General features: G+C 47.8%; 1 protein-coding gene across 6 annotated transcripts in view; it reads right to left on the bottom strand.

Annotated features, from left to right (window-relative positions):
* Window positions 1–448: 448 nt before the first annotated feature.
* The window catches only part of LZTS2 (leucine zipper tumor suppressor 2), a 60,268-nt gene continuing 36,567 nt past the window's right edge, over window positions 449–24,149 (bottom strand). For all 6 annotated transcript variants that reach the window (XM_081863979.1, XM_081863981.1, XM_081863978.1 and 3 more), the window contains 4 exons: window positions 9,167–9,577; window positions 7,634–8,230; window positions 5,979–6,248; window positions 449–4,803 (listed from right to left, as the gene is read on the bottom strand). In XM_081863979.1, coding sequence (XP_081720105.1) covers window positions 4,135–4,803; window positions 5,979–6,248; window positions 7,634–8,230; window positions 9,167–9,547 — 1,917 coding nt within the window. In that variant the 5' untranslated portion in view covers window positions 9,548–9,577 and the 3' untranslated portion in view covers window positions 449–4,134. The remainder of the gene's footprint in view (window positions 4,804–5,978; window positions 6,249–7,633; window positions 8,231–9,166; window positions 9,578–24,149) is intronic.

Here is a 24,149-nt window from a genome sequence, read left to right as displayed (position 1 = left end):
AGGAAAATCCTCTTCTCTGAACTCCACGTGGGGAGGACCTCTAGCCTGGAATCCTAATGTCTGTTTCAAAGCATCCCCCAGCTATTGCCTAATAGGGAAGATCTGCTAAAGGAAAGGGATAGATCCATCCTCTTCTTATCCCTGAGCTGAAGTTGCTATTTTGGATCAGAGAGTGTCCATTTCCCAGGTGGATACATTCCTTATGGGGCATTTTTTAAAAGATGCTGCCACAAATGTTTTGCAAGCCACTGAGTGAAGGTGGCAATTGTGAACCAAGGTGCATTTGGACCCAGTTTTTATACAGCAACAAGTGCAAGACCACCAGCCCACCCACCTCTGCTTCTCATCCATCATCAGAACCATTCTACCCTATCTTCATCCTTCCATGCTCCGCTACCCTCACCCATCAAACCACCAGGTGGCTTTTCTTAAAAAACACAGAAGTGGCTTTGTCGTCTTCTTCTTTTTTTAATTCACACTTTTCTTTTGGTTTGTACAAGAAATTTACACAGCTTGGAAAATATACAATTTCAGAAATAAAAGTAAAAAAAAAAAAAAGCAAAACACAAAGTGGTGCTAAAAAAAGGGAGGGGAAGAGAGGGATCAGGTAAGCAACAGTCACAGAAATAACATGCACCAAGCTTTTTCCTTTGGTCTAGTGTTGTGTGTCCCTGGCGCCAATCTCGTGCACTCCCATAGCTATGGACAGGAGAGTTAAGAATGACCAGGGGTGGAAGTGGGCGGAGATGGCTTGTTCTCTCGGAATGCACAAAAATCTCCCAAGTGAACGTGGAAGCCATAAACTCCCTTCTGCAAACGATCCAGAGCTGGAATGCGTCCTCCCCAAATTCTTGAGTGTGCTCTTTCGTTTTCTTGCATGCGGATAAACAGGAGGAACTGGAGCTAAGGCTAGACCAGGCTGGCAGATATCAGGCAGTCCCTCCTCTAGCAATGGGGCTGTCAAAGCAGGGTGCTGAACTAGGCTGGGCTTTGGCTGCACTCTGGTCACAAGTCACTCAAGGAGAGGCTTCTCTGCTCAGCGCTTGCACAGCCAGAGGGACGGGGCTAAGAACATCTGACCAGCTTGGCAGGATGGGCACATCAAGGACTAGCTGCACAAAGGAGAACTCGGGGTGGTGAGCCATGTTTGCTCTGCCATCTGGTTCTTCCTGCATTGGCTGAAATGATAACCCATTCCTGTTCCTAGTCCTCCTTGTTCAACTATACCCTGTTAACCCCAGGGATATGTGCCTTGTCCCCATGCAGTCAGCCTGGCTACATCTCTCCACTCCACCATAGAGAGCTTTTCTCCTTTACAGGATATTCAGCCACTCCCAGTCCAGCTCCTCTGGAAATTACTTTTCCGCACCCCAGAAGACAAGGCCCTGCTTCGCTGACCTTTTTTGCTCCTGGTCAAATATTGCAGGGTATTTGCAATGAAGCTCTTTTTAAAAACACTTTACCTCCAGGAAGCTAGTGGGCAGCATAAAGCTTAATTTATCAGGGAGGGTTTCCACAGCAGGTATGGAGGGCATCGCTCTCCGCAAGTGGAGATGATGCCCTCTGAAGAGCCCATCTGCAGAAAAGGTCCCTAGGCTATTTGGATGTGAGAATAGAGGGTGGGCATTTGGGTCGGACTTTTTCCTCACTTCCAAAAGCAGCTTGCGTACAGATTTTTAAAGATGTGTGGGCTTGAGGGCACTGGATGGAGCAACTCTGGTGTTCAATTGCCTCCAAGACCAAAAGGAAGACTGGACTGAAAACAGGAACGAAGCGTTCAAAAGAAACAGGATTCAAACTGAATCACATTTGGTTAGAAGCCATGAGGTGGAATGGAACTGAAAATGCAGGCATCTGGGAACAGTCAAGGGACGCTGTCCATCAACTGACCCCATCCTTCACTAACCTGGTGTCCTCCAGATATTTTGGACTACAACTCCCAACAGCCCTAGCCAGTGTGCCAGCCGAGGCTGATGGGAGCTGTAGTCCAAAATATCTGAAGGACATTAGGCTGGCAAATGATGGCCTACCCACATCATCCATGAGAAACAGTGGCCAGCAGGGCACTCTGCCAGCCAGGCTTGAAAGGAAAGCAATGGGGGTATCATGAGGATGGTGCTGCAGGCAGGCTCAAAGGCAGTACCACTGGGCCCTCAAGCAGCTTATGGAGCCTGCAGGGAGTGGATACAGCTGGGCAGAAAAGCACAAGCTGGAGGAGGACAGGCGGGGGTGGAGGGAAGACCCAGGCAGCAAGGCCAAACAAAAGGCACTCTCAAATCAGAGCTCAACCAGGAGCGACAAAGGCAATTGGGGGTGGGGTAGAAGGACATCCCAGGTCCCCATGCAGCAGGGTCCCCCGCCCCGGGGGGGGGGGAGGAGTGGGACTGGCAAGAAACTCAGAGCCCTGGTACAAGACTCAGCAACCCCAAGCAAATGGGCAGGCTCTGGTCTTGTATGGAGAACAAGACATCCCCAGCTTACAACAAGAGGAGTTCAAATATCTGGGAATGTCCTATAAAAATAACTTGGGCATCATTGTTATTATATATTTACTTATACCCTGCCTATTTTCCATGACGGGACTCATCATGGAAGTGAGGATGGGGCAGGAATGCAGATGACATTGTCTATAAAAATTCAGAGACATCGTCTATAAACTGTGACACTTTGGCTGTCCTGCTCCCCTTAAGGTTAGGGCACGTGACAGGGCATCAGGCAGCCAGTGCAGATGCCTGAGAAGCTTTGGCCTTTTAGTCTTCTTAGGGAGGGGCTGGGGGGGGGGGGGGCTCCTGCTTCCACAGCACAGGGGGAGACTACTTTTCCTCAGCAAGCCTAGCACAGTGTCTTCCCACAATGCCTTGGGTGAGATCAGGCTAGGCCGGCATATCTTCTGTAATTCCATACAATGGCTACCAGTCACATTTGCTAGATGCTACTTTCATACACCAGAAGCAGTTTGACACCTAATGCCATCTTTTTTTGAGGGGTGTGTGGATAAACTGCAGGGGAGGGCTGCTAGGCTCATACACTGCTTGTGAGCTTCCCTTAGGTATCTGGTTGGCCACTGTGGAAACATAATATTGGCCTTTGGTCTAACCCAGCAGAGCTCTTCTGAACGTTCTTTAGCACTGAAATAAGCACTAAATGTGGGACCAGAATTCAGCATCCTGAGAATCAATGTTGGGTCTTACCGCTATTTATCATTCTTATTATTGCTGTCCTTATGACTATAAAAAAATAGCTTGTGTGGACCTTACAAAACAACCTGCCCTTTACAACTACTGTAAGCAGCACAAATTATGCAAACAAAGTGCATGTGTGCAAGTTTGCTTAATTTGTACAACTTGTCACAGTCACAGAATCTGGGCTTCTCTCGATGGCTTTTGATTGTATGCCCCCCATTTATTTTAAAGATTCACTTTACCCAGCCCAGGACTGGGACAAAGGTCAAAAGAGCATCCTGTAAAATGCTTCTCCAGCCAGCCTAAAAACAGGCGATGTTAATTCCTTCCCACCGGTTAAGTGGATCAGCTGGCTGTCAGCAAAGCCAACTCAGCCTAATTTCTAGCCAGGTGGTGGCTGAGGGCCAGCTGGGTCACTTCATACAGGTAGTGGCAGAAGAGAGAGCTTCCTGCCTTCACCGTATCTCCAGCCCGCAGAACAGGAGGCAAAACAGTGGTAGCCATTTTATACCACAGCCAGCACCTTTGTGGGAGGCTGAGGAGCATTAGGACCTAGAGGGCAGCTGCTTCCCCATGGGGAGGGGTGGGGGATGGAGGAGGAGGACAACATTCCAAAGGGCAGGCTTCATTAGGTTAGTCCCGCCTCCCTACAAGGCAGGTCTGGAAATACTGACAAAATCCTTAGCAGCCTCTACCTCCCAGTGAAACTGCCTGGCTTCTGGTCCTTGCCTTATCTCAATGGCAGTGAAATCTGTTAAGCTGGTGGGGGTGGAGGGAGTTCCCCAGCCAAGTTAAGTAATGGAACAAGTGCTACCCAGTGGGATTCAGGTATAGCAGACATCTCCCTCCACCACTGGTCCCAAGCTCACTCCGTTCTCACGTCCAACAGAGCACGCTCCCTTGTCTGCGGCCGCACAGCCTATTCACCAAGGCCTTCTTCCTCCAGGCACGGTCAGATCTCGGTGGCGGCAATCTCCTCGAAGCAGATGCCTTCGCCCCCATGCATCTCGTACTCCTCCATGTCCCGGGCCTCGAGTTCAAGGCTAAGGTGGCGCAGCTGGCTCTCCAAGTCACGGTTGTGCCGGTACATCTGGATATAGTTGTGCTGCAGCTGCTTCTGGTAGCGGATGACCCTGTCCTTTTCCCCCTGCCAAGTGACACGCTCGGCGTGGAAAGCTTCCCGCTGCTCCTCGCCGCGCCGGCGCTCACACAGCAGCTCGGCGCGCAGCCGTTCGGCCTGGGAGCGCAAGCCCTGCAGGGTATCGGCTGCCTGGCGCTGGGCCTTGGCCTCGTCGCACTCGGCCAACAGGGGGCAGAGCTCCCCGCCCACACTGCGCAGTCCCTCCAACTCATGCTCCAGCCGCCCCACCTTCTCACGCAGCAGCTCCGCCTCGCTCTTGCGCCTGGCCAGCTCGTTGGCACACACCTCCAGCTCCAAGGACTTGGTGTGGGCCACTTCCTGCAAGCCCAGCACCTGCTCTTCACCAGCCTGCAGCTCAGCCCTTGCTTCCCTCAGCTGGGCCCTCAGAAGCACCAGCTCGTTGCCCCGCTGAGCCACCTCCGCCTGCGATTCCTTCAGCTGCTGTTTCAGTAGCGAGATCTCGCCAGACTTCTGGCACACCTGGTGGGAGTGAAACAAGATGCATCAGCTGACCTGGAAGATGCCAGAGATTCTGACCCAGCAGAGCAAGAGGCGTGGTTGGATTAAGAATGTAAGAAGAGCTCTGCTGGATCAGGCCAGTGAATCGTCTAGTCATAGAAAAATCATAGACATCATAGTTGGAAGGGAACAAGGGGATCGTCTAGTCCACACCCCCTGCAATCCTTTGCCCAATGTGGGGCTTGAACCCACAACCCTGAGATTAAGTCTCATGCTCTACTGACTGAGCTATCCCAGCATCCTGTTCTCACACCGGCCAACTAGATGCCTGTGGGAAACCCGCAAGCGGGACTCCTGAGCACAAGATCCCTCTCCCCTCTGGTGGTTTCCAGAAACAGGTATTCAGAAGGATTACTGCCTCCAGCAGTGGAAGGCAGAGCACACCCATCACGGCTAGTAACCATCCTTAGCCTTCTCCTCCATGAGAAGGTAGCCTGCTGTCCTCAAGCCCTAGAGCAAAATCACAGCCTGCAGAACAGAAGCCTAGGGCAAGGATGGAAGAGATTGAAAAGGGAGTCCAATAATCTCAAGCAGGGTGAGCCCTGATACTCTCTCCCACCAAAGGCCAGGAATAATGCGCTCCTGTCAACAGGAAGATTTCCTCCACTCCCCCCACCCCAAAAGACCCAAACATCTCTGCTCGACATCTTCTGAACAGTGCCCAAAATGATGTGTTTTGAGGATATGAGAGAGAACTAAAAAGTATGCCAGGGATTATTCCCAAGCCCACGGTGAAAGCTATACTTCAAGACTCTATACCAGCCTTCTTCAACAATCAGAGGCTGTTGGGCTCAAACTCCCATCAGTCAGCAGGGTGAAAGGTCAGGGATGATGGGAGTTGTTGTCAACTAACATCTGGAGGGCAGCTGGATGGGAAGGCTGCTCTGGACTGTCCTCCAATTCAGCCAGAAAGAGATAACTAGTGATTGGGGGGGGGGGGGACGACTTCCCTGTATAGACTAAAGGCATGTGTTTAAAGACTTCTAAGGGGAAATAAGGCAAGAGGGAACCTCCAGGATCTTTGAAAGCAGCACAGCCAGCCCTCTGCTAGCGGTGCAACCTTGTGCACTATGCAACTTTCAAACCTGGGGGTGGGGGAGCCAGGGAAGCCCCTCTTTCACGCAGCCTGGGCTCACCTCCCACTTAGTCTCTTCCAAGCGGGGCCCCAGCTCCGTGTGCTCTCGCTCAAAGGAGGCGCAGCGCTTCTCCAGCAGCTCCCGCTCGGCCAGCAGCTGTGCAAAGTCCTCCTGGAGTTTCTTCTTCTCCTGCTGCAGCTGGAAGATCTGGAGCTGCAGCACCTGCTGGCTGCGCTGGGCCTTCTGCGCTGACTGCTGGAGCTTGGCGGTGTAGCCCTGCCGCAGCTCTTCCATCTCTTCCTCGCAGCGCCTCTGCTTCTCCTCGTACACCTGGAAGGAAAGCACCCCTTTTCATCAACCCCAAGGTCACTGCTTGCATTAGGAAAGCTCTGCCGCCGCTTGCAGCTTCTGTGTTTTAATTCAGTTGGCATCAACATTCCAGAATTTCCACTACCCCTCCCAGGGATCAGACCTGTCAAATTTCAGGCAGGTGGGAGGAGGGAAACAGTCCCTGTTTTGCATACTTTTTTTTAAGGCTGATAAATAGATCTTACCATTAAGAATTTTCTCCTAATGTTTAGGTGAAATCAGCTTCCTTGCCATTTCCACCCATTGGTGCAAGTTCTGCCCTCTGGAGCAACAGAGAACACATCTGTTTCTTGATCTGAGTGACAGCCCTTCTGATAGTCAAAGGCAGCTATCATGTCTCCCCTTAAATTTCTCTTCTCCAGGCTAAACACATCCAGCTCTTTCAACTGTTCTTCATATGACTTGGTTCCTCCACATCTCAGCATCCTGGTTGCCTTCCATGGAACATTCTCCAGCTTGCCCGTATCCCCCTTAAAACATGGCGTCCAGGACTGCATGCACTAGTCCAGATTCAACTAGCGCACAATAATGAAACTATCACATTTTGTGCTCTGGATACTACGCTTCTGATCACACATCCTAGTCAGCATGGGAGGGGATGTAGCCAACCACTGGGTCTCAACAGAAAGATTACAATAATAGCAGCCTGCAAGCGCCCAAAATTACAACTAATTCACCTAGATGATAACAAAGTGCAAACTGGGTTCCAGGAACAGATTATTATTCTGTCTGGAAAAGCAAGATGACAGACTGGAAACATTTGTGAAATCATGACTCTGGTAACAAGACACACAACAATGCTCCTTTATTAGATTATGTAGACCTTATTTATGATTACTCATTTTTGTCCGTCACAATAGGATGCTGTGAGACAAACAGTTGGAGAACTTGTTAATGTCATAGTACGGAAGCTGCCAAGAAGGGGAGTGGCAAATCTGCACACTGGAAACCAAGTTATGCTGCTAATTCCTGCAAGGACCAGTTTCCAGCATACAGTGCTGCCAGCCTACTCAACATCGACAACACACTGCACCTTGAGATAGGCAGTGTACCCCTTTCTGCCTTGAGGTGAATTTAACCTAATTGTGCCACAAAGGAGCTCCCAGTTGCTTGACGTTATTGGAGATGAACCTGCTGGTTCCTGCCCTACAGCAACTGCCTCATGAAAGCTGCCTGGTAAAACGAGAAGCTGCTGCCGCTCCAAGCACCAACAAAGGCAGTCCCACAGTAGAAGCAGCCTTTCAAAAACCAAAGAAACCCTCTCCCTGGTGAGAAACACGAGCGCTCCCCTTGCTGCATCAGACCTGCCTGCATTAGGAGCAAGCGAGCAACCCCGAGCAGCTTACCTGGCAAATGGCCACCTCATTCTCGTCCAGGCTCTCCCTCAGGTGCTGCAGCTCGACCTCACGCTCCCGCAACTTCTCCTCAAGTTCGTGAATGAGGAGGGCTTCATCCGCTCCGCTGTGCACAGGCGAACGGCCCCCGCAGGAGCCGCTGTCGGAGGAATGGTGGCCCCGGCCGCTCAGAGAGCCCGTGCTCTTGCTCGACGACGAGCGGCCGCTGTCTGAGTTTGAAGGCCCCGTGAGGCCACGCGAACTGCCTCCTCCGCCGCCGCCACCGTCCAGGGTGATGTGGCCCATGGAGATGCTGACTGGCTCCATCTGCTGGCTGCATCCAGTACTGTAGGTGGGGAGGCTCGAGAGGGAGTTGCGCCCCGAGTCCGACATGGTCCCTGAGTGAGAGCTGGTTCGGCAGCTCAGGGAGTTGTGCTTCTCGGTGCTGCCCACAGGGGCACTGCCAAAGAGCTGGGCAAGACTAGCTTGGCTCTCGGAGAGCACAGAGGCACCGGGACGCAGAGCCAAGTGCCCCTGCAGTGGGCCATTGCGGTTCTTGGGCATGACTGGCTTGAAGGCCGTGGGGCGGATAAGCGTCTTCTCCATGGCCTGAAAAACAGCACACAGGCACAGGATTGCTAGGGTGGAAGTTGATACCAGAAGGTTAAATCAATGGATAATGAACCCTCTCCGCCTTATCGCACTTTGGGCAGACGTGTACTCCATATATCACAAGAGAGGTAATGGGCCTTGTCTAATCTCAGTCAAGATTAGAAGGGCTGTTTCTAAACAGGATGGACCTACCTGCCTTCTCCTCAGCTGTCACAACCCTCTCCTAAGCTACAGTGCTACTTGTAGTAACTGATGTGGTGCGACTCTGGCTGCCCTTTTTTAGCTGATACAGACAAAGGCAAACAGGAGCACCATTTAGCAACATGGATAAGAGAGCTCATTAATAGTTGCTCCTACTGTGGATGAACCATAATCCCCAGCTTTCATTTTAAAATAAAGATGGCGTTTCTGGGATTTGTAGAAGCTGAGTTATGAGCCAAAATGTAGAGACACTATTCTGCTTATTTTGTGGGTCGTGAGAAACTAACCTGCTCCCTCTTTCGGTGCTTTAATATGCCCCTGGAAAAATTCCTGCAGAAACCCATGGACACCCTACCATGGTTTTGCCTCAGCTGCATACACCTTCCTGGGTTTAAATGGGTAACATTATAGGTGCACTGAGAAGGGTCAACTCCTGTGTTCAGTATGCATTTCTCTCAAGACAGAATCAGGATAGAGATGAACAATGGAGGAAGAGGATCCTTATTAGCCTTTTGACAGGGCTGAGGAAACATTCATCAACTAGAACAACTCTCCACAGCCTGGTGCCCTTCAGGTAATTTAGGACTACAGCTCCCATCAGCCCTAGTACAGCATATCCAATGGTCAGGGATGATGGGAGTTGTAGTCCAAATATCTGGAGGGTACCAGATAGGGGAAGGCTGATCTAGACAGACCAGCATGTTCTGCCCAAAGCACGCTCTCTCTACTTACCTTCTCAAGTTTCCCCGAGACAGGCACCAACTTGGGGGGTGGTCCGCGGATGGTGCCAACTCGGGGCTTGTCATCCTGCAGGTCTTCTGTGTCACTACAGGGGCTGATGGGAGACACCTCTTCGGCCCAGTCCTCTTCGCTTACGTAAGCATAGCTGCTCTTCTTGGTGGGAAGTCCATGGCACAGGGGCTCTTGGGAACCAGCCCCGCCAGGCAGGCGGAAAGGGCCAAACTCTGTCGTGGCTTTGTGGCAAGGCCGGCCAGAGATTAGGCTGCTGACACTGCCCATGGCTGCAGGGGACGGGCAGGCACTCGTGTGGAGCTGGGCAGCCCCTTCAGAAGCAGACTCAATGGAGACAGGCAGGGTCTGCACTATGGCCATGATGTCCGCAGGAGGGGCTTTGCGCGTGGTCTGAAAGAGAGAAGGGATTGGCTGCTAAGAACATGACCAGGAAATCACCACATCAGCAGGGCCCACCAAAAAGAGGCAGCATAAGCAGCCTCCGATGCAAGGGTCTGTTCTCAGAGTTGGTTCTCCTTTGAGGAGAAGAAAAAGAAGGCCTCGTCTGGGAATGACAGCACCGATCACTGAGGAATCAGACCACACAAAGGAGCCCATCAGCTCTCAACCTCCACACTCTGCCAAGCCAGAGGTCAATGGGAAAGGTCCCTTTGAGCTGCTATGTGGGGAGACGATCAAAGGTGGCTTAGGGGAGAAAGAGAAGCCTTGGCAGCAAGGAGGGAAAAGCAAAATAGAAAACAGGCCAAGGAGCAGAGTTTGTGTTCCATAGTTCATTTACACTGGAAAAGTTAAGTCAGTCTCTTTCCTGCCAGGGAAATACTGGCATTCAGAAAATCCCAGTCTAAAAGCAACTCAAATTCCCCCAGTATCACTGCCAGGCAATGGTATTTAAGGTTAAAGATAGCTTCCAAAACACAAAGGAGGAGAGATCTCCCTTGCAGAGCAGGTCCAGAGCCTACCTTGCACTTATGGAGAAGGGTGTTTTGCTTCCTGGTCTCCATCAAGCCAGGAAGGCTCCCATGAGCTATTTTTACAGAATGCTATGGATGCTACAAATCCTCCTATTTCAACACATGTCCGGATGTAAATTTATATGCTCTACATATATAGTCCTGGAAGAATCAGCAGCAGTTACGTCCACTGCTTTCCTGCCCCACTGCAAAATACACCAATGTGTATGTGGGGAGTGCCCTCTCAAGCTATCTACTGCACAGAGAAGTGAGCAAGTCCCCACCCAAGATTCAGCACACTTAGAGTGGGCAGGAGTGATAAGAAAGCTGCAGAGAAGGTACCTGCCATGCCTTTTTACATAACAGCAGGGACATAGGAACCACTATCATTTAAAGGGCACCTTTGATGGTGTTCAAAAAGTTTCAAAGGCTGGAAGGGAACTGGAGGGAGACTAGAGTGCCAACTCTTTCCACAGAGGCAGGTTTCCTTTCAAGCAGAACCTGCAGCCTCTTAGCTGTTGTTGGACTACAAATCCCATCAATCGGCTATGCTAGGCAGGGCTGATGGGAGTTGAAGTTCAACCACAGGTTCCCCATGCCTGCTTTAGAGTTCCCACGCAATACTATGTTTCAGAGGCGCAACAACCCACTTGCCTAGGGCAAGTAGCAACAGCCCATGAAGTGCAAAGCCTCTCTCACAGCTAGAAAGGCTGTGTGTCTTTTCTGGCCCTTGAATCTAGGAGAGACAGCTGGGGTATTGTTTGTTCCTTCCAAGATGGGCATCCTGGCTGCCTCTCCTTGCTTCCGAGAGCCAGGACAGCCAGCTAGAGCTGCCTGCCAGTCTCCATGGAAAATGCCCATTGCCCAATTGCTTTTCCAACGTGGATTTATTTTGCATGCCTCTTCCTTTCTGCAGCTGAAGCTGGGAGCGCCAAGTGGGGCTGCAGACAACCACCCTGCTAATGTTGCACAGAGGGAAACGACTAGCCTGCCATTCATACATACGGCTTCTGTTAATCCTTCCCGCAATTGCATGTGATTTTCCCCCTTCCGCAAGAAGCAGAACATGCTACGTGTTCGGTTTAGGAGGTACTGTAGTCAATGGGGAAGCCACCCACCTAGAACTGATAGGGGAGCTGGGGTGGAAGGAAGCAGAAGGATTCCAGGAGGCAATTTCTCCGCCATGCCACCAACGGAGAAGAGCCATGGGGGAGGGAAGGCCAAGCACAGCAGCACCTCCCCGCTCTCGGCTTCCCTCTCCCTTCGCTTCTGTCCGCAGAGCAGATTTCCTTTTTATAACCTGCCCTCTGTGCTGTGCTTTAAATAGAAAGCGCCTGTGTCTCCCGCTCCTGCCAGCAGTTCAGGATCACCGAGCGGAACTAACTCGCATTTATTCCAACCCTAGGCACTAGACCAGCCCCTGCTCAGCTCCCATCTTGGGCAGTGCATGAGTACATGAGCATTTTTTTAGAAAAGCAGAGGGGAATTGGGAGCGGAGAAAGACTCTAATAGAACAGGATCTGCAACAGGAGAAAGACCTCAAAGGTAATACTTTGGCCTTGTCTTCCTTGCTTACCACAAGCCTTTGGTCTTGCGTAATGAAAGGCAGGCTCCCCAATGCTCCCCAGCGTAAAGGGATTTGTGCTTCACTACAATGTTTCAGAGAGCATCAACATGCAAAAGACTCTACCCTTGCTCACAGATTTAAAGGGTGTTGAAGGGAACAGTTGCCAGATTGAGATGCCCAGATTACAGTCTGCAAATTCATGCAAAGAGATCAGAAATATCCTAGCCCAAGGTTGTGGGGTGTGTGCCTTCTGTGTGCTATCATCAACTCAAACATTCCTGATACAGCAACACATCTAAGAGGGACAGAAACCACTGTCATAACTTTTGCATTGCCATGTTTGAAATCCAGCTGCTCAGGCAGTGATATGTGAATGGGAGGCATGTGAATGAGGTGAGAGAGCGGCTGAATGAACGGTGGCCACAGGTGCTACTGACTAACAAGTGAAAACATATGCAACACATTTCTGTTAGTTCTTCACACCAGAAAGCAGCAAGATGATAGCCACTGAGGTTGTGGGATTTGCACTCACAAAAATCTTCAGACAGGCACAACTGTTCAAAATTGATTAAGTACCAACAATGTGGCCAGTGCAGTACAGAATATACCAGTAGCAAGGTTAGGAAAGTGGCAAGAGACTGGGGGAAGTCAAGTGAACCTAAAGGTGCAGTTAAGGTCAGGAAAATTACGTTGCTGAAGGAGCAGATATTGAGATGAAGGAACTTAAGGAGTGAGAGATGTGTGATGAACAGAAAATAGAAAGATGCTCCAAGTACGGGATTCACAGCATGGCAAAACGACGTAATGCAAGAACAGGAGGGAAGTAAAGGTACAACGGAAAGGATTCACTTTCAGGGGTAACTTCTGCTGCATCCTACCTGGCTACATTTTTGCACAAAGTGAGCCGACTGCAAAACAAAAAACATCCTTTTAAAACTTATTCTAAAAGAAGCCAAAGCAGCTGGCTGTAAGAAAATGTTCCCAAACCACTTTGGCTTGTTTGTCTGGCTGACAATCTCATAGCCCTGTGATTTTGTAATGACTGCAAAGAATTTTAGATGACTGAGAATCTGTTCTCCTATTCAGCAAAAGGGCTGGGGAGAGGGGTGTATATGGAATAAGCGAGGCCACTGCAGGAGGAAGACCAGCACTATCAGATCTTCTCAGGAAGTTCTTTCCAGTACACACACTTCAGGAGTACTTCCTGACAACTTCTACTTCCCCCGATTGTTAAAAAAGAAAAAATAAAGTCCAACGCTGAGTCATGGGATGGGCCTTTGCTCCCAAACCCCACATTCCAGATGCATTTGTACAGTCCATGCGAATACGAATTAGATCACGATCTCTGTTTGTATATTCTGCTTCTGTTAAGTGGGGCTTTCAGAGAACTTGGATGTTTTGGCAAAGGGGCAATGAAAGTGCACAGGGAAGGAGGGAGAGATTTACAAAACAGAGGTCAGAAAAATGTGACTCAAGTTCCCCAACATTTTTCCATAGCAAAGAAGACTGGAAAGTTGTGCCTTCAAAGAAAAAGAAAAACCTGGAGGAGGTAGTTAATAATATACAAGAACAAGTTTGAAATAATAACATACAGGGAGAAATTTAAAAGGAGAGACTGCTGCAGGAAGAGTTAACTCTAGTTTTTGTGAGGCCAAGAAGGGATGTTTCTGAGAACAAGGCCTTGAATTTTGAAAATTCAAGCACACAAGAAGGAGACTGAAAATAGCAACACAGTCTTGATACTGGCCAGCGCCCTTGTGTCAAATGGGAAAATTATATCAACAAGGAAATTGCAGTCAGAGCCTAATCCTTTTTACTCTTATTTATGTTTTCGTATTTAAGACATTTATATATTGCTTAATCATTCATGTTTCTAAGTGGTGCACCTAAAAATAAAACCCAGAAAATTAAACAATAAATTATGAATCATAGAATTGTAGACATGGAAGGAACCCCTAGGGTCATTGAGTCCAACCCCTTGCAATGCAGGAATCTCAACTAAAGCATCCATGACAAATGGCCATCTAATCTCTGCTTAAAAACCTCCAATGAAAGAGAGTCCACAACCTCCCAAAGGAGTCCATTCCACTATTGAACAGCTCGTATCATTTATCATAAAACTGAACACTACCTTAAAATGCCCCCTGAAACAAGGATGTCTTAGTCATGAGCCTGAAGTTCAGCAAGGAGGGTGCACCTCTCATGTCAGGTGGCAAGGAATTCCACAGGCTACTACACCGAATGCACAGCTTCTAGTGGTTACAAGTGTTGCATCTGAACCACTCACCCATTGATCAAGTAGAAACACATAACCTAGGATTTCAGCCTTTCTGTGCAGTAAAGGTAAAGGACCCCTGACAGTTAAGTCCAGTCGCGAACAACTCTGGGGTTGCGGCGCTCATCTCGCTTTACTGGCTGAGGGAGCCGGCATTTGTCCGCAGACAGTTTTTCCGTGCACTACATGCACTCAAAGGCTGCTGTGACATACACTGGAGCTGCAATCCTATGCAGTTAATTAAAAGGAACCAAGGTGGTGGGAGGGGAGAAGGAGAAAACAGCTCTCTGTTCTCTTCCACATCCATTCACTGGCACTGTGCAGAGCATGGAAAAGCTTTTTAGAAGCAAGGTGCCGAGGTGGGGGTATGGTGTGTGAGGAACAGTAGACAATCTGCAAAAAGTCACAGCTCAGCTCCATTTCTCTAACCCAAAGCTTGGGAACACAAACCCAAGTACGGTTTGATTCCAAATAGTTTGCCTTAACAACACCATCATATCTGCAGAAGTACAAGAAAGGTTTGTTCTTATTTCCAACCTGCCAATGCATATCCATGGGCACCATAAGCCTCACTTTGAAATCTGACTCTAGTGTTGCCTGCCCAGGCAGTTCTTTGGCCTAATCAAGGAGGAGGAAGAAAGAAAAATTTGGTGGGGGGTTGAAACCCACCTGCCACCAGTTCCATCCATGCCCACTGGCTGTCCACCCTGGCCATAAGGCTTCCAAACTGCAACAGAGAATTGCTGAATCTGAATTCCAGATTGCTGAAAACGAACACATTGCTTTGTGCACATGCTGTGGTGAGGGACCATTGCTTAGCGGCAGAGCACATGCACTGCATCCAGAGGTTTCCAACTTCGGTCCTTGGCCTCTCCAGTTAAAAAAGGTGATGGGGAAAGACCTCTGCCTGAGTACCTGGAATGCTGCTCCCAATGAGAGTACACTATACTGGGCTACGTGGACAGACAGACCTCATATACATTTTAGTTCCATGCTCAAACTTTCACTACTGTCAAACAGAATCACAAGTGCAGAAAGCATTGCTACAGGCATCTGGTTGGCCGTTGTGAGAACAAGATACTGGATTAAATGGGCCTTTTGCTGGATCCAGCAGGGCTCTTCTTATGTTCTATACATAGCTGTCAACTTTTCCCTTTTCTTGCGAAGAATCCTATTCGGAATAAGGGAATTTCCCTTTAAAAAAGGGAAACATTGACAGCTATGGTTCTATATAAGCATGCCTTCGAAGTGTGGAAAGCTAAGGCCTTTAACAAACAAAAAACAAACCCCTGATTGTGGATGTCCCAGTAGAGGAAGCAATATGGACAGCTCAGCCCCCAGTCCAGATGGCATAAATAATAAGATAGCAAATAATTAAGCTGCAGAGTCTATAGCTTTGGAGCTGGAATTCCCAAGTGCCCACAGGAAATTGTTCAGGGCAGATGGGGAGCTAAGGGACTAGATGAATGGCCACAGAAACACCATTTGCACTTGCTGCAGAGAACACCAGAATAGCATCAATGTCCTTTCCAGTTAGCTTAGGCTTCCTATCCATAGACAAGGGATTATTCAGTTCCTACTCCAAGCCGGCACAGACTAGTTTATAAAGCTGCCAGATTTTAACTCAAAGGTAGCTGCATGGCAGGGTTAATGCAATTCAACGTTCACTACAATTTGCAATTGCAATCTATTCAAGAAAGAAAGCAATTTCGAAGAGGAAAATAGCCTACAGAGCCTGCAACAGCACAGACAATGAGCTGCCCGTATGGGCCAGATCAGAGATGATGCAAAATTCATCTGCTGCCTGCTGCAGCACAGCCAAAAAATTAGGGAATGTTCCACAAGTGTAAATGGCATTAACTTTGGTTAAAGAATACCCTTCCTACTCAACAGGTAATAAGAATAAAATGTTTTCTTATCCACCCTTCACCATAAAGTCCCAGGGCGGCTTACAGCAATGTTAAAAATACGATTTAAAAATCAGATCAAACAATTTACAATCAAAAGAATAGGTTGGGTTCTAAAAACATGCATCTCAGGTGTCAAAGGCATCTTCAGCATGTGGTAGAACCTTTATAATCTGATGTACCTCTATAGGGAAGGAATCCCACAGCTTAGAGGCTGCCACAGAAAATACTCTCTTCCAGGTCACCACCTCCCTCACCTCTGAGATAGGAAGATAGGAACTGCTGCCTTATATAGAATCAGACCATTGGCCCATCTAGCTCAGTACAGTATACACTGACCAAGAGCAGCTCTCCAGAGCTTCAGGCAGGAAGTCTCTCCCAACTCTTACCTGGAGATGCCAAGGACTGAAGCTGGGAGCCGCTACATGGCCCTGGGGGTGGCAGATCTACCAAGAGGGCCCAATCTGTTGATCTTAACACCTGTGAGGGCCTCTAGGGAACGAAGCAATCTTTCAGGTATTTTGGGCCTCAGTCAACTAAAGCTTTAATCCAGGGATAAGGAACCTTCAGACAAGGGACCAAATCTGGGTCTCCAGGTCTTTCCATCTGACCCTTGAGACTCTCCTCAGGCCACATAAATGCCAAAGCCCGCTGCGTCAGTGGCCCTGCTGCACCCCATCCTTGAGTGCTTTTGCTTGGCTTGAATGTGTCCTTGAACTGTGACAATGCCTCTTACTTGCCTAGATGGAGAGGCAGGTGTAGAAACCTCTGAATTGTGCACCTATTGTGCAGAGGAAGGAATCACACCTGTTGCTCCATCCACTTGTTGCCCCTGGCTACACCCACCGTAGGTATGCCCCCAGAATGCTGCCTATGAGGGAATATGGCTCCCCAGTCTGAAAAAGGTCCGCCAGCCCTGCTGAGCCATGTTAGTATAATGGAACCTCATCCGGTAATCTGGCCAGTGCATTTTGGGCCAGCTGAAGTTTTGAGTCATCTTTTGAGTCATCTCCATGTCGCATGTGCTGCAATAATCCGATCTGGAAGTTACCAGGGCATAGATTGTGCAGTGGCCAAGTTGTCTCTGTCCAAAAGCGGCCTGCTGAGCTTCCCATCAAGTGAAATAATGAAGCAGGGCATTAAATGTTTAAGAAGATTCTGAAAGGGAATGGAGATGGGGCTCTGATAACCAAATTTATCAAGATCAGAGAGCCAGAGTCTTCTGCCTAATAGCGAAGGCCAGCCTCCTCACAGCGGGAGCTGAGCCATTTTTGTGCAGCCTGAAAACACTGGCTGAAATTCTCAAAACGCTAAGCTTTCCTTTTTCTGATAGCTTAGTCTTCATGGCTGAGAGAAGATAGAAAACATAAAAGTGTTTCCATAATAGCTCACAAAAGCAGAATGAAAGAACCCACCTAACATGATGTTTTCTTAATCTCCTCACAGGATTGGAGAGAACAAAGAGTTTTGAGCATGCGAGTTTCTCAACCATCCCAAATAGTTGGAAAATGCCATGGCTCAGTGACAGAGGACATGACCTGCATGCAAAAGATCTCATATTTAACCCCCCAGCATCTCCAGCTACAAGGTCCCAGGTAGAAGGACATCTTCAAGACTGCCACACAGAGTAGATCAGAGATGGGAGGGAACCTCAGGACCAGGAGACAATGCAACAGCCAAGTCTCCCTATCTGAGTCTGACCCTTAGGATCCTCCCCATGCTGCATTCCCTCCCTATCCTACCCGCCCCTCTCTGCTCAGGGCCAGCCCTGCCATTAGGCATGGTGAGATCACTACCTCAGGCAGTAGAAATCCCTGAGGCAGCATCCCCACGGTCACCCCACCAGCGTCAGAAGTGGCAGTGCACACAACAGACAGAGGCAGTAGCAGTGGCAGGTATGGTGGAGGTGGGGGTGGTGGCAGCAGAAGGGCAGCACTTCCCATATTGCCTCAGGCGGCAAAATAGGATGTGTCACCCCTGCCCCCTGGCTGGAATGTGAACTCTCTAGTAATGCTCCCTGCTTGCATTGGTATACAATGGAGGGAGGAAAGAGTGGGGTTTGTGGGTGTGTGGTGATACAGAATAATTAATAAGAAACTAGGCTACCATATAAAGGTAAATTTTACACTAATTTCTCTGTCCACCTTTGCAGCTGGCCCCACCCCACATGTAGCCCCCAGAAGACATGGCTGGCCTTGGGTTCCCCGCCCTCAAAGTAGACAACAGGGAGCCAGAAGGAGCAATGGTCCGACACGAAGGCAGCATCTTCTACGTCCATATGTCACTGGCAATTTGGGGTTATTTTAAAGCAACTCTCCCCCCCCCCCCGGTCATTTAAATGACAGGCACAACACAGAGCTAAACTAGGTATCCATATGTGTATTCACCCATTTGCCTATAAAATCTTACTTTTTGCACCAAAGTGAGTGCATGAAGAACAAAAAAGGCCCCCATCCTGTCTTAATTCACCATATTCAGCCACTTAAGGCTGTTTGCCTCTCACAGCCTGGCTCACTTCTGGTATCCAAGCCAGGCTGATGGAAAACAGTTTAAACCAGTCAAGCATAGCATGGCATAGCAAGGCAAGGGACAGGTTTCGTTCTGCTCCCCCTGACACTCGTGTTGATATAGGAAAGCAGGAGACACCCCCTGACCCTCTCCAACTCTTGAATAAAGTGTATTCTGTTAGTGTATAATAAGCATGCACACATCTATTTTGGCCCACAGAATCAGAGATGTGTGACACATGCTGAGAAACTGCAGTTAGCATTGAAAGGAAAGTTCATTTACAGCAAGCAGACAACAATCTGCCCTTTGTCAACCCCCTTCCGCATCACCCAAGGATACTGAATTTGCGGCTTCCACAAACTTTAACAGAGGCATCTTGCAGACAGATTCTCCGCCACCCCAGTCTTTCTGCCAAAATGAAAGATGCTGATTTTTGTGCAGTGTGCTATACAGCGTCACTCTTCCCTAGACAGCGCACATTTCCATGTTTGGACCTTGATCAACGTAAACTGAGAACTTCAATTCACAGGTTGCTGGCAAAGCATTCTTAAGATGGTGTTTTCAAAGTTCAACTCCTGAACAGGCTTTATATCTATCAACTACGACTTGTGCTCAGCCCATTCAGCCCTCTGGACACTTTCCAAATATGCCCCATCCTGTTGATCAGCAAGAATTAGAACAGGGGCAGCCAAAGTTGTTAAGGCTGCAAGCTCCCATCATATCTGACCATTGCTGGTTGTGGCTGATGGGTGCAAGAGTCCAAAAACACCCAGAGGGCTCACATTGGCTAGTCCTGAACTAAGGAATACAGCACAATTTTCATAGAACCACAGGATGGAAAGCTGCTCTGCTCTGGGTGTTGCTTCTTCCTTTTGATGATCACCACTGCTGTCCCTAACAAGAGGAGGAACGACTGCTGGGAAGTGTGCACCTGCATCAGCGCAACCAGGCCCCTTCATCTGCCCCAGCTGCAACAAAACATGTCTCCCCTGTATCGTCTCTACAGCCACAGCAACAGCTGTAACTCCCCAACAGTTTAACTTCACCCCCGAAGGCACATTCTTCCATTGTCTCCCAAGACAGACAGATGCCAACCAACCCTACCAGCACAAGTAGAAGGATCCAGGGGGATCATTGGAATGAATCCAAACTATGCTTAATGTATCCCATGCTTCCTGCCTGTCCATCCCTCCCCACCCTTTCAAGCACTGGAAGGAGACACATGGAAAGGAACATCTTTAAATGAACCCAGGACAGCAGAGTGCTCATATAATAATGCAGGGGTCAGCAACCTTTTTCAGCCACCATCCCTCAGACCATGTGGTGGGCCGGACTATATTTTGAGGGGGGAAATGAACGAATTCCTATGCCCCACAAATAACCCAGAGATGTGTTTTAAATAAAAGCACACATTCTATTCATGTAAAAACACCAGGCAGGCCTCACAAATAACCCAGAGATGCATTTTAAATAAAAGGACACATTCTACTCATGTAAAAACACACTGATTCCCAGACCATCCGCAGGCCAGATTTAGAAGGCGATTGGGGTGCATCCGGCCCACAGGCCTTAGTTTGCCTGCCCCTGTAATAATGTATCTATATTTTAAAGAAAACAACAGCCAGGTTCTTACATAATGTGTTGAAGTGGCCATGTTTGCACAAAACGGTAAGCCAAAGTTTCCAGTCTATTGCAGCTTATTGTGAACAAGCAGTGGGTTAGTGCACATTGCCCAATCATTCCTGCTTTGCTCCCCACCCTGGAGAAGAAGGAGATTGCATCTATACCATGGATCATGGTGTATTATTCTCTAACAAGTCCCAATCAGCAAATCAACCACGAATCGCGGGTTAATGTTGGCTCGTTAACATTGCTTGTTAAGGAGCAACAAACCAGGGTCTGTGAGTTCAAACATAATGATAAGCCAAGTATTCCTGGACTGTTTACCACTCTCATGTCAGGGAAGGAGTGAAGCTGGAACTATTGAGCAGGATGCACCAACACACGGCTTGTTCACAATAAACCACGATAAGTCAGAAAGTTTGGCTTGCCAATACGTGCCAAGGCAGCCACTGTGGCCCAGCTGAAATGTAATTACAAACAAGAGTTTGATGCTTATTTATTTTCTCCTTTGTCCTCACAATGCCAGTACTTAAAAGAGGCAGGATCTTTTTTGGCTAGTCAAATGCCCACCTCTAGGTTTCATAAAAGGAGTGCACCTCAAAAGACAAAGTATGAAAACAGCCCAAAATCATGCCAGAGACATTATCCTCATCTAAATCTATTCTAAATAAAATATTTGCATTGCTGATGGGCTGCCGTATGACAAGAAGTTCTCTGAGCAGCCTAAGACTTGCCAACACAACACATAAATGTACTCGAGACACAATAATCTGTATGTCATCAAACACATGAGTTCAAGAAGCATTTATAAGCTGAATTTCAGGGATACCCAGAGAAGGGAGCCTATTTTCCACAGTCCGTCCATCTAGGGAGCCATGCCCTCCCCCACCCACCCCACACTTGCTGCTCGTCTTCATCCAGGACAGGCATCTGCCTGGAAACCGGATCTTTGTTTCCATGCAGGCCCCTGCTGCTCCAGGCCCTGTTTGATGTCAGGATCCTCTTGTCCTTAACATAATCAACATCTCCCAGCAACCGCCAGGCTAAGGGATTATGGGAGAAATAATCCACCAGCAGGAACAGCAGCAGAAGCTGAAGTTGGGAGACAAAAGCTCCCGTTTTCATGCAAATGTTGGCCTGAACCAATGAGCCTGGGACTCCAGGGAGGTCCCGAATTTGACCTCACAGCTGGGCCACTCTCAGAGACAACAGCCTAAGAAAGTTGCAGATTGTACCACTCAGGCCTAGCACCTGGGAAACCCATTATGCTAGGCAGGAGAGCACAGTAAGCAGATCAGTTCAAGGGAGATGAGGATCTTGGGAGTTTTTCTTTCTTTCTGCAGGATGGGTGGGGGTGTCACAAATATTTCAGTGAACAAAGTATCACAAAATGGGATTTATAGTTTCAAAACTGCTGAGGAATTAAACTATTCATGAGGACTAGGAACTTCATTTGATTTTTAAAGTAAATAGCTTAATAGAATCTGTAAGGTCCAAACATTAGACGAGTTTATACAGTATTAAAATAGCTCCTCCTAAAAAAAAAACCAACATACATTCTGCTACTATCCCCTCTACATTTAGAAAAGCAAAGGAAAACTGCCTTAGGAAAGGCTGAAAAAATTCTAAAACCCTCACACATAAATCCGATATTGTTTTGTTGAGGTTGGTCCTAATGTCTGACAATTTTTAATGCTTGTCAAACCCAGATCACTAGGACCAATCAAACAGAGGTCTTATTTTAAAATGACTGTGTTTGGGGGAAAAAATTCTTCTACCAGAAAATCCTTAGATATGACAACGTTGAAATAATCCAGTCTAGGGAAATCCCAACATCTTTATTGCCAAGGGATGCAAAGCAGCACCTAGAAAGTTCCACCATTTTACCTGCACATATTAGAGTTTATAGCACCTGGAAAGTTGTGTGGATAATAAATAGAACAGGCGAAACAATGTTCAAATCCTGGAGTAGACATGTTGCTGGACATCTTTCAGTTATCTCCTTTCCTAATTAAAAAGTACTAAGCATTATTATTTGAGACTTCCACTTTTGACCTGATTTTCAAAAGGTTAATTCACGATGCCTATTAAGTCTAGATTTGAGAAAGCCTGGCTGCGGCTGATGGAGTCCAAGATCTCTGGAGGGCACCAGTTTGGGAAAGGTTGTTCCACAGGTTATGACTCCCAAGACAGAAATGCATTGGGATGCACTACAGTGGATTTCAGAGTAGAATCAATGCTTATTTGTATTTATTTGCTCGTTGCAGATTTATATGCAAGGATAAGCTTTGTGAGTTCAACATCCTCAGGTTTATGAACATGGATGGCACAGTCAGCTGAAGTTCTTTTCTAGAAGGAAACGAGGACCTTTTTCTGCCTCCCCACTTCCAGCCACTCTCTGAAGACTGAAGAAAAGACCCTCTTAAGAATATTTGGGGGGCAGGCAAGGGAAGCATGGCTTTGTTGTTGTTTTTTGCAGTCTTCAGATGAAGACTAGACCATGTGAAAAATGAATATAAGATTTTAGCTGCAGTTCATTCATTTTTCAGCTCTGTATTCTTGTTATTTAAAAAGTGCACCTAGACATTCCGTTGTTGCACCCATAACCTAGGTTTAAGGTGCTGTTTAGCTCCTAGCTTTCATATCTCAGTTTCTAACACTGTCTCTCTCCAGTCAAACATATAGGGTCCCTGATTTGTTGCTGTTTCCTGTAGAGCAGTGTTTCCCAACCTTGGGCCTCCAGCTGTTTTTGAACTACAATTCCCATCATCCCTGACCACTGGTCTTGCTAGCTAGGGATGATGGGAGTTGTAGTCCAAAAACAGCTGGAGGCCCAAGGTTGGGAAACACTGCTGTAGAGCACTGGGTGATTTGGTTATCTTGAGGCAAATCAAATCAAAATGTTTATTCGGCTTTACGCCCATCATGAAACACAACATAACAAAACAAAACAAATCAAATAAAACAGCGGACTCGTACAAGCCACAAGCAATACAACACAGTTCACAACTCACAAGGACAGACATTAGCCATTCACAAGAAAAGCTCAAGATTAAGACTAAGATTCTGGCACCACACCAAAATCAACATCTGCTGTCACCACAGAAAACCCTTACAACTATCAATAATCAGCCAACATTCCATTCCGTCTCTTGTACGAGAGGACGGCTGTTAGGAATTTAGCAACCTGTAGGGTAATATAAGGATCCACATCTTGAAGAACCCAGGCAAGCTGTAGGTCTACTGGTTTGTCAGCCATAGGCTGGATTATGGGGTTTAGTATACTAGCACGGGCTGAACTGTACAAAGGGCAGATAAACATAACATGATGTAGAGATTCTGATGGTTTCATTTCACAAGCACACATTGAAGGGACTTGGCCCTTAGTGAATCTATGTCTCAGCACATTTGTTGGAAAGACATTGAACCTAGCTCTAATGAAGGCATATCGGTGAGACGCGGCCATAAGCGATGTTAAGTAGGACGGAGCGTGGTAGATAGGGGTTATGCCGAAATTTAACGGCGAGCAGGCTCCACCACCAGCTACGAAATTTTGGTATAGCTCCGCATCATCCAGCCTTTGATTTATACACCTTTTTGCCACATTTAGATCCAGTTTGAGCAATTCAGTGGGCAAGATCTCATAGGACAGCAATTTGGCATGGATTTTTCCTGACCACAAATTTGTGAAGTCATCTCGCCACATGCATTGAATGAGATAGTGGTTCGGGAGTTTATGCCATAGAGATATCCAATAAATCAAAACTCTCCTCCATATAACTAACTCCACTGAGGGGATCTTCATTTCTAAGCGAATAGCCGCATTACTTACGCATGTTGGTAATTTTAAAAGTCGGCCTAAGAATTAGCTTTGAAGTGACTCTAAAGGTGAGAGGTTTGCAAAGGCAGCCCATAAAGGTGCAGCATAGGCCATTGTGGCCATCACTTTGATGCTATACACTTTCAGGGCCGCAGGGATGAATAAGGCCCCCTCAGAGTAGAAAAAACGAAGGAGGGAGTGTGAAAGGGCTTTTGTCTTGTTTTGAAGATATTCAACGTGCGCTTTCCACCCTAAATTATATTGAAAATAAATTCCTAAATATTTGAATTTGTGTACTTGTTCGATTTTCGT

Source organism: Podarcis erhardii, assembly GCF_964252035.2.
Source record: "Podarcis erhardii genome assembly, chromosome: 5".
In the NCBI taxonomy this organism is placed as follows: domain Eukaryota; kingdom Metazoa; phylum Chordata; class Lepidosauria; order Squamata; family Lacertidae; genus Podarcis; species Podarcis erhardii.
Note: the sequence above shows the minus strand (reverse complement) of the source record. Positions and strands in the feature narration are given on the sequence as shown.